Source organism: Alosa alosa, chromosome 11 (genome assembly GCF_017589495.1).
Source record: "Alosa alosa isolate M-15738 ecotype Scorff River chromosome 11, AALO_Geno_1.1, whole genome shotgun sequence".
NCBI classification, from domain to species: Eukaryota; Metazoa; Chordata; class Actinopteri; order Clupeiformes; family Clupeidae; genus Alosa; species Alosa alosa.
In genome coordinates this window covers 21333024-21348628 of record NC_063199.1, presented here as the reverse complement: position 1 = coordinate 21348628, position 15605 = coordinate 21333024, and the positions used below count along the sequence as shown (strand labels likewise).

Sequence of the window (15605 nt, the reverse complement as noted above, 5' to 3'; positions counted from 1 at the left end):
TGAAGAGCACCCTGAATTTTTTGACTATAATTAACATTTGTCGACCCAGAGAAGCATTCCTTCTTTTCTTTCCAAAATAAATAGTGTTCCAACCAATCACCGTCAAGATGCGCGTTTAGGAGAGTTTCAATTGCACGGGAGGGAGGGGAGGGAGTAGCGAGCTCGCTCTCTGTTTTGTTTAAACGTTTACAGAAGTGACATTACCCCGCCATTGCTGATTTAAACAGAGGAAAATAGCAAATGCAAAAAAAATAGCAAAAATGACAAATGCACTGCACACATGTTTAGGCTACTCATTGTTTATTATTATGTATGCATATTTATTTTGTGCACACACATTCTGTCTGGTGTTAGTAAGGTTACCTGAGATACAGTAGTGATTGCTGCTGCCATTCCATGTAGTGGCTGAAGGGGTTTAGCCTACATATTGGACAGTTCAAATTATGATTCTCACGCTATGAATGCTAGGATATTTCTATGGTGGGTAGGTACAGTCATCAGATGAAGAAATTAGATATAATGTACGACCGAAAAAATATGACCGCTGCCCAGTCCTGCACATTCTCCCCGCAAAAATAAACCACGCTTGTCAATTTGTCTCCATCCCTACTCCATCCCCTACTTTTGTGTATGTAAATGACGTGTGCCAGCATGTGTGTGTGTTTTTATGTGTGTGTGTGTGTGTGCGTGTGTTTATGTGTGTGCATGCGTGTGAGTGTGTGCGTGCGTGCCTGTGTGTGTGTGCATGACATGTGCGTGAGTGTGTGTGTCTGTGTTTATGCATGTGTGTGCCTGCGTGCGCGTGTGTGCATGCATGTGCTTGCGTGTGTGTGTGTGTGTGTGTGCGTGTAGCTGATATGGCACTCCATGAGGGTGTCATAATGATCCTATACTTCAAATTCTGTGCAGTTTTGAACCCATCAGCCAGAGATACCTGTGATTACAACGCCTCATTTTTGCTTTTTCATTTTTAACTTTTAAAAAAAAAAATATTCTAATTTCGGGTCTGTCAGTCACAGTAAAAACCGGGGACTTTTCCGGGGACAGGTCACAGAAACCGGGGACGTCTGGTCACACTAGCCTATGCAACATGCTGTTTGCTAACACGTAGGCCTACACACTGTAGAAACCGGATGCTAAATAGTCACAAATCTGTTTTTATTGAGTGATTTATTTGACATGTAGGCCTAGGCTATCTTAGCAGCAGGCAGCTATGATGTCTGCTGCCTGATGCTTGACCAGGAAGCCTATGTGGGGTAAACTGTGTTTGTGTGATATTTTTGGGATTTGTGTGTGTTTGATGGCGAAGTTACCACGGTGACCACCAAAGATTCTAGAGCGCTAGAATCTTTGGTGACCACTGAAAGCTGACCAAGGTCATTACGCGGCACTGGAACACGTCACTCAGCGGGCAGAGCAAGTCATCAGCATGGATGCGGCGTTCGCTTTCCGCTCAGACTCTCTTTCCATTCACATTTGTCTCCACCTGGTGGTAAATTGGGGTCACGTCAAATTATCAGCTTGATTGTTTTTACCAGGTTACGTGACCTGCGTAGTAATAAGAATAAATGCTCCTGGCGGAGAGATGACTGTACACTAGTGTTCGTCTGTTGTCATCCATCTGTTGTGTTTGTCATTTAGTTGTTGTAATAGTTTGATATGTATATTTAATTTCCTTTTTAATTCTAGGCAATTGTTATTCATTTTTCATTAATTGTATTTTTATTCATTAACTGCATAAGTCAATGCTGAAGACCTCAGAGAGGGCTGTAATACCTCTCTCAGCTGTGAGGCGCTATTACAATTATATCTCTTTGTAGTCCCTTCTTGACCCACAATCCATGCAGCAATGTGCTCTTTAAAAGGAGGCCCAATCCCAATCTCTCCCCTTACGCACTCACATACATTGTGCCAATCATGTGGTATGTTTAGCCTTAGAGTACCTTTTTCACAATCCCTCTCTCTCTCTCTCTAACCCCCCCCTCCCCCTCCCCCATGAGGTCCCCCAAATCTTCAATCATTCTTTATCTGGGACATTAGTTACAGTAATTCACATGTTATTACCATGAATGCAGTTCCTCTCTGGGAGGAAAAGAAAGTGGATGACCAGGCAAAGCAACAATATCAGTTTACTATCGACCAGGGAGAAGAAAAATAATACAAAAGTAACAAAAACCAAAAGCAATTGTTCTGAAAGTCCAGCGCCAGGCCTCAGGGTGTCATGCTTAGAGATTAACTGTTTCTTTACAACAGATCAGAGAAGATCACACTTGTGTCCCCAATTCCCATAAACATTTTCCTCACACAATAACATACTACTAGTATAGGATATTATAATACATTATACAGAGTAGAATCATGTGCAGTACAAGGGAGCTTGACCAACTGATCCATGAGTGACGTGATGGCTGTTTAAAAGCTGTGAGCCCCTACAAATACTGAGCATACTGATCTTGCAAATGAACTGTAGCTCGTCTCCAAGACTACAATACATTCCATAAAGGGCAGGGTCACAGAAATTACATCAACACATCAACATACACACACACACACACACACACACACACACACACACACACACACACACAGGCACATGCATACCTACACACACACTGTGTCCGACATATACATGGCTCACAGTTTGGTTCAACTTACAGTTTATAAATTCACCACACTTGACACACTATACATAGAAGACTAGCTTTTTTTAGTTCTATTGTCATCTGTGTACTTTACATAAAGAATGTCTCCATCTATTTGACAGTGTGGATATTGACGCGTTAAGATCATAGTATTGGCATGGGTAAATGGGGCCTGGCTGGGAGGAGTGGGCTGTTCATTGGCTGGTGCAGATGTTAGAGAACAGACTCCAGTATTGAACACTGAACTGTAGTAGTAGGACCCTATGGCCATTTAGTTTCCACTAGGGGGCGCTGCATCTACATAGAGAGGTGAGGTCAAGTCCTGGCACAGCAGTTACACACATCTCTCTCATCTGGGCTGTGGAGACACACACGCTCAGCCAGACCTACGCAAAAGGATGTCACACCCCCATCCAACCAAAGCTCATTAAAACCCACCGCTAAGGAACAAACACTTGCACACACACACATACACACACACACAAATATACACAAAAATAGAAACCAAAAAACATCATATTAAAAAATAAACAGAGAAGAGAAAGAAACACCCTCCAATGACTTCACATTACGAGATGACTGGCACTATGTTACATGCCCGGCGCTAATTAGTGATTTCATCCTATGTACACAGTTACAATAATGTCCAATAACACACTGAGCTTGTCAGCCCAGCACAAAGCTCTAACTGTACACCGTAATATGACACCGCCTACAAAACCCTGATGTTTCCAGCTATCTCACAGCCTCCAGAGGCATATGTGTCTAGTTTAAATTTCTTCATTTTCTGGATAATTTTGCATTGACTATTTAACATATTCTCTAGCCCCCACCATGTCAAATATTGCCTATAAGCTCTGTGCACTAGCTTACTTAAAGTCAACAACCAGTTTCCTATTTGTCGAGCTGTCAACAAGCACTTGAAGAGGAGTGCTTTAGTTGTACCAAAACATAAGATACAATGTACGTGAGTCTTAATGTCCGTGGGCGGCACTGGAGCACTGTGTGCCACTCTGCTCAGCTTCAAGTCGTTATAAAAGTGTTTTTAGCTTCCATCTTTTTCCTAAAAACGCCGGCCTACGTGCAGAGGCTGCACAAAATCAGGAGGGAAGGATTTTCGGTGAGCACACGTTTTGGTACAACTGAAGCACTCCTCTTCAAGTTCTTGTTGACAGTGATGTCGACGAACAGGAAACTGGTTGCTGACTTCAAGAAAGCTAGTGCACAGAGCCCATAAGGAACCACTGAGGATAAGAGTGTGATGTCACAGGAAGTGGGCTTTGACACATCACAGGCATTACACTTGCCTGTTTGGCCAAACAGACTGATGTGGCAACTACGTAAACATACGTCCGTTTACCAACATGTCCACAGGCCAATGAAACCCAGTACAGTTACGCTCTCTTTGGGTCACTCAGCGGTCTGTAATGGTAACTCACCAACGTTGATAAAACGCTTGTAAAGCTCCCAGTGGCTGAATATGGGGCATGTGCTTTCGCTGCAGGGAATAAACCTCTGCTTTAGAAGGTCCCTGTAAACCAACCATACTTTTGGAAAATGATTCCATACGAAGCAACAATGGTCCAAATCATGAGGTCAAACGAGCTTTTCCTGAAGAATTGTGCAACTTATAACAAAATGCAGAAAGAGAGACCAAGGCTTGAGCTCAGCCTCAGAGCTGGCCTCTAGTGAACGCTTGGCGGTGGTGGAACAGCAGGAAGCTAACAGTGGCTATCGCAACAGACTGGACGCTAACAGAGGCTATCGCATCAGACTGTGCTCTACCGCATCTCAGGGTACGTTCGTATATTGCCGTTCGGAGTGTCCAGAGTGGGTCGGACGTAGCGTAGATTGACGGACCCTCAGTCTGCCACTGACCACTGAGTACACCTGCAAGGGCGGAGCATCTCAGAACAGTGAGTACACGTGCAGGGGCGGAGCTTCTCAGAACACTGATTACACCTGCAGGGGCGGAGCATTTCGGAACACTGAGGTAAGAACCACTTAACACTATAGACAGGTTTGGATTGGCCTGCACAAGTCACATGACCCGCAGACCTCCAATTAGACCTGATTCACATCAACAACATAAACATAAACATCTAACATGTAAATAATAATATAAATAAAAAAATAACAACATGTCACAACAAATAATATGTGAGAAAAAAATATCAAAACTCCTTTAAGACCTGTGATAAGGCCACTGGATACTGGACTGAAAGGTGGAGGGAAGTGGAGTCCTGACTGCCCACACCGCTGCAGTGGTACAGAATGGTGGAGCCAGGCTGCCCACACCACTGCAGTGGTACAGAATGGTGGAGCCAGGCTGCCCACACCACTGCAGTGGTACAGAATGGTGGTGCCAGGCTGCCCACACCACTGCAGTGGTACAGAATGGTGGTGCCAGGCTGCCCACACCACTGCAGTGGTACAGAATGGTCGTGCCAGGCTGCCCACACCACTGCAGTGGTACAGAATGGTCGTGCCAGGCTGCGCCCGCCCATCGGTGTGCAGTGGTATGGAATGGTCGTGCCAGGCTGCCCCCACCACTGCAGTGGTACAGAATGGTCGTGCCAGGCTGTGCCCATCGATGCAGTGGTACAGAATGGTCATGCCAGGCTGCGTTCACCGTTGCAGTGGTACAGAATGGTCGTGCCAGGCTGCCCCCACCACTGCAGTGGTACAGAATGGTCGTGCCAGGCTGTGCCCATCGATGCAGTGGTACAGAATGGTCGTGCCAGGCTGCGTTCACCGTTGCAGTGGTACAGAATGGTCGTGCCAGGCTGCGGCCACCGCTGCAGTGGTACAAAATGGTGGTGCCAGGCTGCGCCCATTGATGCAGTGGTATAGAATGGTCGTGCCATGCTGCCAACACATTAAGATCACATGAGACAGTCAGAGACCCTTCCTGACTCTAACAAATAAATAAGAACTCAGAAACGCTCGGTTTCCTCTCAGAGAAGCGCTTGAGAGGTGGAGTAGGTGGCTTGTGGTGTGTGGGACGGGTGTAGCTGATTCGCCACGTTGCCTACTGACGCAAAGACGCGAGCACAAGCACTCTGCAACCCTAGTGTGTGTGTGTGATGGTCTGTACGCAAGACTACAGAGGCCAGTGGAATGTTTCAACCCAGGAGCTTGTCCAGTCCTGTTGAAAAGCTATCAGATGTCATATACACTAATGTTCTCAGAATATCACAGGTTACACACACACACCTTCTGCTAAATGTTTACTTTTATGAACTGAAAGAAACACGTGATACGACCACTCATTGAGACACACAGTCATGTGCGTGTGCATGATCTAATGTGTTCTTGCAATAGAGGAAACCCAACTCTTAGTTGATATCTAATTCTGCCCATTCCCACCCCGTACCCCCCATTCTCAGTACCCTCCCCCAAACCCCCCCCCCCCCCTTCCCTAGTGGCAGACTACATGGGCTCGTCGTAGTTGTAGGTGGGAGCTGCGGAGTACTGCTGCTGCTGGCCCTGCATGGCTCCCTGGGCGGCGCCCATAGCTGCCTGCTGCGCTGCCTGCTGAACGTGAGGGTTCTTCCAGGCCCCCGTGGTCCACTCCTCCTGCGCCTTGCTCATGCTGCCACCGCTGCCACGGTAGAAGTTATGGACCTGACACACACATACATACAGGGTTAAAAACCTGACTCACACATACATACAGGGTTAAAAACCTGACACACACATACATACAGGGTTCTGAACCTGACATAGCCATACTTACATGGTTATGAACCTGACATACACATATGTACAGGGTTATAAACCTGACACACACATACATACAAGGTTATGAACCTGACACACACATACATACAGGGTTATGGACCTGTCACACACATACATACAGGATTATGAACCTGACATAGCCATACTTACATGGTTATGAACCTGACATACACATATGTACAGGGTTATAAACCTGACACACACATACATACAAGGTTATGAACCTGACACACACATATATACAGGGTTATGAACCTGTCACACACATACGTAAGGATTTGTCCCCTAGTGAATGAGAGAAGAAGAGCATCCTACCTTAGTGAGGGCGATGAAGGAGAGCACAGCCATCGCCGTGAACATAATCGTTGGGATCAGCATGACCACAGCAGAGCCCACATTGGTGCTAAAAAAGGTGATGGTGGCCAGCCAGCCACTGCAAGCAATCACAGACAGCACAGGCCAAATTAGGGTTACTGTTACGGTTAGCACAGCAGACCAAAAAAGACAGCACGCAGGCCTCATCACAATACAGAAACAAAGGAAACACTAATGACCTTTCATTTAGGAACATATCATCGTGGAAGATGATCAATTCAGTAATGCCTGATCATATATTATGTATCTTACATGAAAACTAACCTACAGTTTTCTCTGAAATTGTAACATGGATCAGAGGCTAAATTAATTTCCTCCCATTACAGATGGGCTGCAGCGGGTGCCCAATTCAAACGATTCGTTCGCAAAGTGCAAAAATAGTTTTAGAAGACTAAGTCTTCTAAAGTTTTTCCGATGTACACGCCTAATATGTCTGGTGTTGCCAGTTCCATTGATGATAGTGGAAACTAATTGTTGCAGGAGCATTCCGGGAGCGGAACGCTACAGTTACACATCTGGTGAAGCCTCCCTCTTTGGCGGTGATCACACTGACCAGCGGAAAGCGGCAGGTTTCCGATCATTCTCTATGGTTCGGCAGCGGAACGGTGGCAACGCTGGCATAACGCTAGCGTTGAACAAGCTGAACATTAAACTTGATTCAACTTTAAAAGTGCAACACGAGAGTATGCAATTGTCAGTTTAGGAAAACCATTTATGTTGCTTAGGAACTAGATAGAACTTGCCATTGCAGCTTGCCGCTGGCCAATGTGATCCCCGCCTTAAGAGTAAAACATTCAAATTATTCTGTCTGTTTTAACCAGCGCTAAATGTTCATCTGTAGAATGCAAAACAGTAAAAGATTCTTTTGCATTTGTCATTTTCCCCACTGTTAGTTATTTCCCCCATTGTTAGTTATTTACCCCACTACTAGTAATTTACCCCACTGTTAGTCATTCACCTCACTATTAACCTAGTTATTTACCCCACTATTAGTAATTTACCCTACTGTTAGTCATTTACCCCTCTGTTAGTTATTTACCCCACTATTAGTAATTCACCCCACTATTAGTTATTTACCCCACTATTAGTTATTTACCCCACTGTTAATCACTTACCTCACTGTTAGTCATTCACCCCACTATTAGTTATTTACCCCACTTTTAATAATTTACCCCACTGTTAATCATTTACTTCATTGTTATTTATTTACCCCACCGTTAGTCATTTACACCATTGTTAAGCTGCGTCACTCTCCACACTAGCCAACCCCCTCACAGCACCAGAGCAGCACCTGAATGTTTCCGTTTCTGTCCCACTAACCTACTAGCGGTCTATTTTCCGCTAGAATTTGGCCTCTGAGATAATGAGATCTGATTGGCTGAGAGCCACCTGAGGTAGCCATGTGTCCTCCACTCTCTTCTGCTGCCACGGCCTACTGAGACACTCCGCCACTGGACGCTGAACACACCATTACTGGTCACCGCTAGATGCTGAACAGACCATCATTAACTATTCTACTGGTCACCGCTAGATGCTGAACAGACCATCATTAACTCTTCTACTGGTCACTGCTGCTGGACACTGAACAGACCATTACTGGTCACCAGTGCTGGACCCTGAACTGACCATCATTAATTATTTTACTGGTCACCCCCTTCTTACCACACTCCCCAGCCAGGGATGCCCACACACTGGATGATGCTGATCACCACCTGGGCCATGAACACAAAGAAGAACGCCATGAAGTTGAAGGAGCTGTCTGTCCTACAGGGAGCAGAGAGGGACACACAGAGTAAGGCCTGAGAGCAGGTCAGAGGGCCCCTTAACCCCGCCCAGTAGACATGCGTGGCGCTCACTTGAAGGCCTTGTAGATGGGTCGGAACCAGCAGACATAGGAGCAGGGGGTGAAGAGGATCAGCCACAGGATAGCCATGCCAAAGTTAGTAGCCCCGCCCCCGCCGCACATCCACGCCAGGCAGCCAATCAGATTCACCGCCAGAGTAGCGCTGTTCACTGAGAGGAAAGACAAGTGCCATGGAATCCTCTGAGTCAGCTGGTTTTGGATCTCACGCTGAAGGCTGTGATGACAGCGTTATTTCACATCCTATCAATCTACACATCAAGCTAGCTATCTATCCATCACACACAAGGTTGGTGGAAATTTACATCTAACTCTAATCAATACAACTACAAGCTAATACTCTAGAACAAGTATCCACTACATGGCCACTAAAACCCTATGTGGTAAAAATGTCTATCAAAAATGTCATAAAATACCTGAAGCGGAGAGGCCCTGTTACATCCCAGCCACAGCAGTAGCAAAAGGAAGTAAAAGTTACCCATGCTTTCAAAAGGAAGTAAATGTTACCCATGCTTTCAAAAGGAAGTAAATGTTACCCATGCTTTCTAATTGATAGTGTGTTAGATAGAAACACCAACATTCAATGTCTTCTGTGAAACAGCTCATAGGTTTCTTGGATGAACATGTACTGTATAACAGCATACAAGTTCCACAGCCAAAGGCGCCTGGCCTGGAGATCTTGCTAAACCAGATTGCTTTGTGAGTCCTTGTTTTGAGTGTCAACACAAGTGACATTACAACTCTGGAGACTGGCACGCGATGGGTTAAATTCAGTGTGATCAGCTGCTATGATTACATGCAGCTCACTGTTTCTTCCAGCAAACTGAAGACACAACATGTTTGGAGTTCATAAGTCAGTATGGAGAGCGCTGCTCAGGAGGCATGTGTGTGTGTGTGTGTGTGTGTGTGTGTGTGTGTGTGTGTGTGTGTGTGATGGGGCTGGTGTGGAACTGCCCCTGTCCTGTGTCTGACAGACTTACGTATCCACAGGTAGTACAGGCGCTTGCACATGGTGCGTCTCTGATCTGGGATCTCTTCGAAGTCCTGATAAAAACATGGCCTCAGAGGAATAAACTTGGGTAAAGGTGGGAAGTTGTTTTCTGTAAAGAAATCAAATAATTTACATGAACATCAGCTGCAGTGCCAGTATATCAAAATGTACTAACGCTGTTAAATATTACATACCTGCCATGGGGACACTTGAATCTTTATCCTCTATATGTCAGTTGATGTTCAGTTGCCTAGGGAATAAAAAATATTCTTTCAGATCACTGGAACACATTAACACCATCAGAGGGCTAAGATAAAGAGAGCATGATGCATTGACAAGACCTGTTGTGTTGTTCACTTGATAATGAAAACCACTGTGGAAGAGAATGCTGTTCAGATGCAAGTACTCTATTCAGAAGGCCTAGCATTTCTTCCTCTTGGAATCATGATTGTTATTATGTGTGAGCAAAAACACTGTGGCCTAATGATCTCGGTCTACATATGCAAAAGCCTGCCCTGACAGTGGTATTGGTGAATATACATTTAGAGGACCAACGACCCTGAGAACATCGCCAATTTCAGTTATATTCAGCGCTTCACCTGCCCGTCGACCGTAACGTTATGCAAACCAACACAGTGCTATATAGAGCCTGGACTGGAGGATTTCTGAAACAGAATAGCCTACTACTGTTTATTCTAGGCCTGTATAGTCTGCCTTGCGATGGTTTAAAAGTAGGCTACAGCTATGAAGGGCATTCAGTGTAGGCAAACGTAACAAATAATGAAATAATAACAATATACAGACGGCAGGACGCAGGGGAGATTTGTCGCATCCTCATCAAAAACATACTGATCTCCACAATTAACACAGTTAGGCAAAAGCATTGCACTACGTCGCTACAGATACTATTCCGATGTGCTTGGAGACGTCTAAAATCAAGATTGAGGTCGACGGCAATAGCGCCCTTCAGAGAATGATGCCGGACATCACATTTCTACATCCGAGACCAGATTCCTTAGGTCGTAGGCTATGTGATTTAGCCTACACCGACGGAGAAGACAACACACATTGCTCGTGATAAATCCTCTCACAATACTATTAAATGAACATTTTAATCGAATGGACGAAATTGCACAAACAGACCTCGGTGGGGAATGGTGTCCGCTTCTTTTGTTAGGTTGCAAGAATGCAATTTGTATAGCTTCCTACAAATCTGTTTTCATTACAAACTGCACCTGATAGTTTTAGTTAATCGTGAAATCGTTCGTGCTTTCGTTTTCCGGATGGCTTTTATCATTTCCTTGATTGCTGAAGGTTAGTGTGTGAAGCGCCCGCGTCACGATTCTGAGGTTTCGCACAGTGTGATCAGAATAGTGGCCGATGTGATGCTCTGCGAAACCAGCCAACAAGCATCCCCTCAAACACTCGCGATATTTCACCCATCCGCTCCCACCTCCTTTCACCCTCCCCACATCGGCTCCACCCTGAGCGAGCGGGTGCGAGCGGGCCGCTGGCAGCGGAGGGTACTCTCCGCGGTACTGAACCCACGACGACGTCATGTTGACGTAAAGCAGTCTATTTATTTAATTTGGACTGAATACGGGCCTGTGATGATAAAGACAGAGCCAGCCTTCAGGCCGCATGACCTCTTGTGGGTGGAAGGATGCAGGAAGGATGCAGGATATGCACTATCATAGGAGGCTCTCTGTCTGAGTGGCTGTTGGTATAGGCCACACTACAGCATGTGTTAAATACCACTGCCCCTTATGTCCATCTGCGTCTGTCTTCTTTAATCCTATGTTAAACTAAACTCTCCACCGAAGTAGTCAGCTGTTCTCTCCTATTGGTCCACAGTCTGCTGTGTATAATAGGAGAAGAATGGCTTTTGCATAATTGAAAAGTATTGCGTCATGTTTGTATCCAGTTTCAAATCGTTCCATCCCAGGCCATCACAGGTGAATGGCCACTGATACATTCCCACATAGCAAAATTCAGTTGATAGTCAGGGGGCCTATGTGGTTTCTGTGGGATTGAAATGTTAATTTTTGGAGAGTGGTTGGACTGTCTTTAGAGGTCATTGCACATGGAGAAAAATTATGTCTCCATTTTTTTACCTGTTTTAACCCTATTTTTGTGAAATTGTATATTTCACTATAATTAACACCATAAATATTGCCTAAATCACTGGCTATGTTGAATAAAGTTCACAAAACAGTTATTTTATTATTTTCAACAGTATGATTGTATGTCAGTATTATGATTGTATGTCAAACAATTAGAGATAAGATCAATAACCAATCAGTTTCACCAAATACACATAGGGGCCTACTCCATTGCTGAAAGATCCGGGAGATTTTATGTAGGCCTAATTGCGGGCGTCAGGAAGCCGCTATCGGGGAGACTCGCAGAACTTCGGGAGACTTGGGATGTCTAGCTAGACAGCACTTTGTCACGAGCACAGTGTACAACATACCTTAATGTTATCATGTTTAGCGGACACAAACTCAAAATAATGACTATAACTAAAATGCGCATCTCTCTCCTCCCTCTATTGTTGTTTATGTTTATGTTGCTGCGTGGTATTACACGGTGAGTCATCATGCTGAAAACGTCAGCGTTAATCCCCGAGACAAGAAAAAAACAAAGAATACATATTTTACTAAGGTAAATGACAAAAGTTGTAGGCCTAACGCACAGTGACTTGGATAAGTAACTTTAATCTGATTGCTAGAAATAGTAGCGCGTTAGACTCGCTACCGAAAAAAAGTGGTCAAAATAGAGTAACGCGGCATCACTGGATCTAGCCATGTCTCGTTGAAAGTAGGCCTACACTTTCCCATTTTCCACACGTAGCCGAACTTTAACCAAATCTGAAGAGACGCAGACGTAGGCTATTTTGCGGGCAGGTATTGCATTTATCACGGGATTTGTAGAGTTATCACTGCGTAGGCTACGTACCAACACCAATATCCCCCAGAAAGAACTACAACACACTGAACCAATGTTCTGAGCATTCTACTGGTTTTCTTACAAAGGTAGCAAAGACGCTAGAGCTCTGCTTTGCAAGCTAGTTCTACGACTCACTACTTTTTTGCTACTTTGTAATAACTTTCTGCGGCCAGCGTTTCTGGAAATGAACGATGGTAAAATATTTTTTAGACCTGACTAAATTCATTCTAAGACCTCGGAATGAAAATGGCCGTTTTTTAGACGTTTTAAGGCCTTAAATGTAAAGTTCTGAATTTTAGGCTTTTTAAGACCCCGCGGGAACCCTGCAACATAAACTAGCATGGCCATCTTTTTTCGATGAGTGGTAATGTGTAATGCTCCCCACACACAAAAACAACTTTGAAGAAGTTTGGAGGCATCTGTTTGAAATTAAACAGGCGATGACTGGACTTGACATTAGCAGCTAGTTGCTAGCTGTACTTCTAACGTTAGACCCCCCTCACCTAGCAGCGAATGCAAAGCCAATTACATAATAATAATAATAATAATAATAATCTTTATTTATATAGCAACAAAGTTACAAAGTGCTGTACAATATCAACAAATGAAAATGCAAATAAGACATAATAATATAACAATCAAATAATATAATTCAATTAGAACTTAACATAAATTTGAAAAAGGAAAATAAACTTACACTGAAATAAAACTTACTGAAATAAAACTTGACACTGAAATAAAACTTAATAAACTTAACACAAAATGAAGCATATTACTTAAACAAAACTAAAGAAGGCTTGCTTGTAGATGAGTTTTAAGGAGGGATTTAAAAGAGCATACTGACTTGGCTGACCTGATTTCATCAGGCAGGTCATTCCAGAGCCTAGGTGCCCTGACACTAAAGGCTCTCTCCCCTTTAGTTTTGAGATTGACCTTAGGAATAGTTAGGAAACCACTACCAGATGATCTTAAAGTACGCACAGGTGTATAAGGTACTAGGAGATCAGATATGTAGTTGGGAGACAGGCCATGTAGAGCTTTAAAAGTAATCAGAAGAATCTTAAAATCAATTCTAAAGCTTACTGGGAGCCAGTGCAGTGAGGCTAAAACAGGAGTAATGTGATTACAGTACTTTGTCTTAGTAAAAGTTTGTCTTAGTTGAAGTCTCTTTATAGATTTTTGGTTCAGACAAGAAAAAAGACTACTGCAGTAATCCAGGCGTGAAGAAATAAATGCATGTATAATGGTCTCAGTGTCTTTAAAAGTTAAGATGGAACTAATCTTGGAAATATTTCTGAGGTGATAGAAACAAGACTGTATGAGCTTTGTGATGTGACGTTCAAAGCTTAAATTACTGTCAAACCAGACACCAAGATTCTTTGCAACAGGTTTTACACAGTCTAAAAAGTGAAAGGGACCTAAGGATGGTATCATTTGTTTCACTATGTGCTGGGATCCAATGATGAGGACTTCTGTTTTGTCAGAATTCAACCGGAGGAAATTGTTCGACATCCAGTTTTTTATGTCACAAAGACATTCATTTAAGGAATTCAGCATACTAGGATCAGAGGAACTAATGGGCAGGTACAGCTGTGTATCATCAGCATAGAAGTGGAAGGAGACACAGTGTTTCTGGATAATGTGCCCAAGAGGAAGCATGTATAAACAAAATAAGATTGGTCCTAAAACTGACCCTTGAGGTACCCCATACCTGACAGGAGAAAATGAAGATGTGTAACTGTTTGCAGAAACACAAAACTTCCTATTTGACAAGTAAGATGAAAACCGTTGTAAAGCTGTACCAGAAATTCCCACCCAATGTTCCAGTCTATGCAGCAGTATGCTGTGATCAATAGTGTCAAAGGCTGCGCTAAGATCAAAGAAGTACAAAGGCCCAACACATGCCATCATCAGCTGTTCTTAAAAGGTAATTTGTAACTTTCAGCAGTGTTGTCTCAGTGCTATGATACTTTCGGAAACCAGATTGTAGCTTTTCAAAAAGATTATTATTTTCCAGTGCAGAGACAAGCTGCTTGGACACTAATCTTTCAAGAATCTTTGATACAAATGGTAACTTGGAAATAGGTCTGTAGTTTTGAGGTAGAGATGGATCAAGCCCTGATTTCTTCAGCAATGGGCTCACACTTGCAGTTTTAAAGTAATCAGGGACAATGCCATTTAAAAGTGAACTATTAAAAATAGAAAGCAAACAGGACCCAACAGATTCAATTACTTCTAATAGGAACTTTGTTGGTACTACATCAAGATGACTGGAAGATACTGTCATATGTGACACTGTCTCTAGAAGTTCAGATAGAGTAACTGTATTGAAGTGGTTTAAAGTATACCTATCCTGTAAGAAAGAGACTTCAGAGTGCATAGTATTAGGAGTGATAGAGGTTTTAATTGACTCTACTTTCTCAGTAAAAAAGGACAAAAACTTTTCACAATCAGCATCACTTTCCACTGGGACACAGGGAGTAGATGGCTTTACCAGCTGCTCTACTGTTTTAAATAGAAATCTAGGATTATGCTGATGATCAGAAATAAGTTCTGAAAAGTAATGTGATCTTGCATCCTTAACCAAGATGTTATAGTGTTTAAGTGGTTCCTTCATAATGTCATAATGAACTTGAAGACCAGACTTCTTCCATTTACACTCAGCTTTCCTACAATCCCTTTTACAACTACGAATGCCACTATTAATCCAGGGCTGCTTTCTTTCTGATGACTTAGTTCTAACCTTCATGGGTGCAATACCATTTAGAGAAGACAAGCAGATGGAATAAACTGGTCAACCAGATCATTGTATGATCAAATATGGTCCTACTATATGTCACACAGATAGGCCTACCATTTTACAGCAACCGTTTAGCAACCAAGTGTACAATCAACAGCAGGTATATATTTTTATAATTCAGTTAAAACGTACCACAAGCGAAGAGGAAAGCTGGGCAGGTTGGAAGTGAAGCAGTCAAAATGGCGCACCGGCTGAGTCTGACTAAAAGTTCTGTAACGGCTATTTGGACTGTTTGGGCCGTTC

General features: G+C 43.5%; 1 protein-coding gene across 2 annotated transcripts; it reads right to left on the bottom strand.

The window, feature by feature from the left end:
- Positions 1-6059: 6059 nt before the first annotated feature.
- Positions 6060-15598, bottom strand: scamp5a (secretory carrier membrane protein 5a). Of its 2 annotated transcripts, none has more exons than XM_048256645.1 (7): positions 15495-15598; positions 9808-9863; positions 9603-9722; positions 8618-8774; positions 8424-8525; positions 6702-6819; positions 6060-6269 (listed from the first exon to the last, which is right to left on the bottom strand). In XM_048256645.1, the coding sequence occupies exons 2-7, from the start codon at positions 9812-9814 to the stop codon at positions 6075-6077; spliced, it is 699 nt and encodes a 232-aa protein (XP_048112602.1). In that variant the 5' UTR covers positions 9815-9863; positions 15495-15598; the 3' UTR covers positions 6060-6074. The 2 variants fall into 2 exon arrangements, with proteins under 2 accessions (XP_048112602.1, XP_048112601.1); XM_048256644.1 differs by lacking the exon at positions 15495-15598 and adding an exon at positions 10757-11004.
- Positions 15599-15605: the final 7 nt, after the last annotated feature.

Bases quoted from the DNA above. Each gene is read 5' to 3' on its own strand.
- scamp5a (XM_048256645.1), bottom strand. The intron at 8,526-8,617 runs GTGAGCGCCACG...TGCTCCCTGTAG, and splicing joins CCCATCTACAAGGCCTTCAA to GACAGACAGCTCCTTCAACT. The intron at 6,820-8,423 runs GTAAGAAGGGGG...GATTGCTTGCAG, and splicing joins ATCCCTGGCTGGGGAGTGTG to TGGCTGGCTGGCCACCATCA.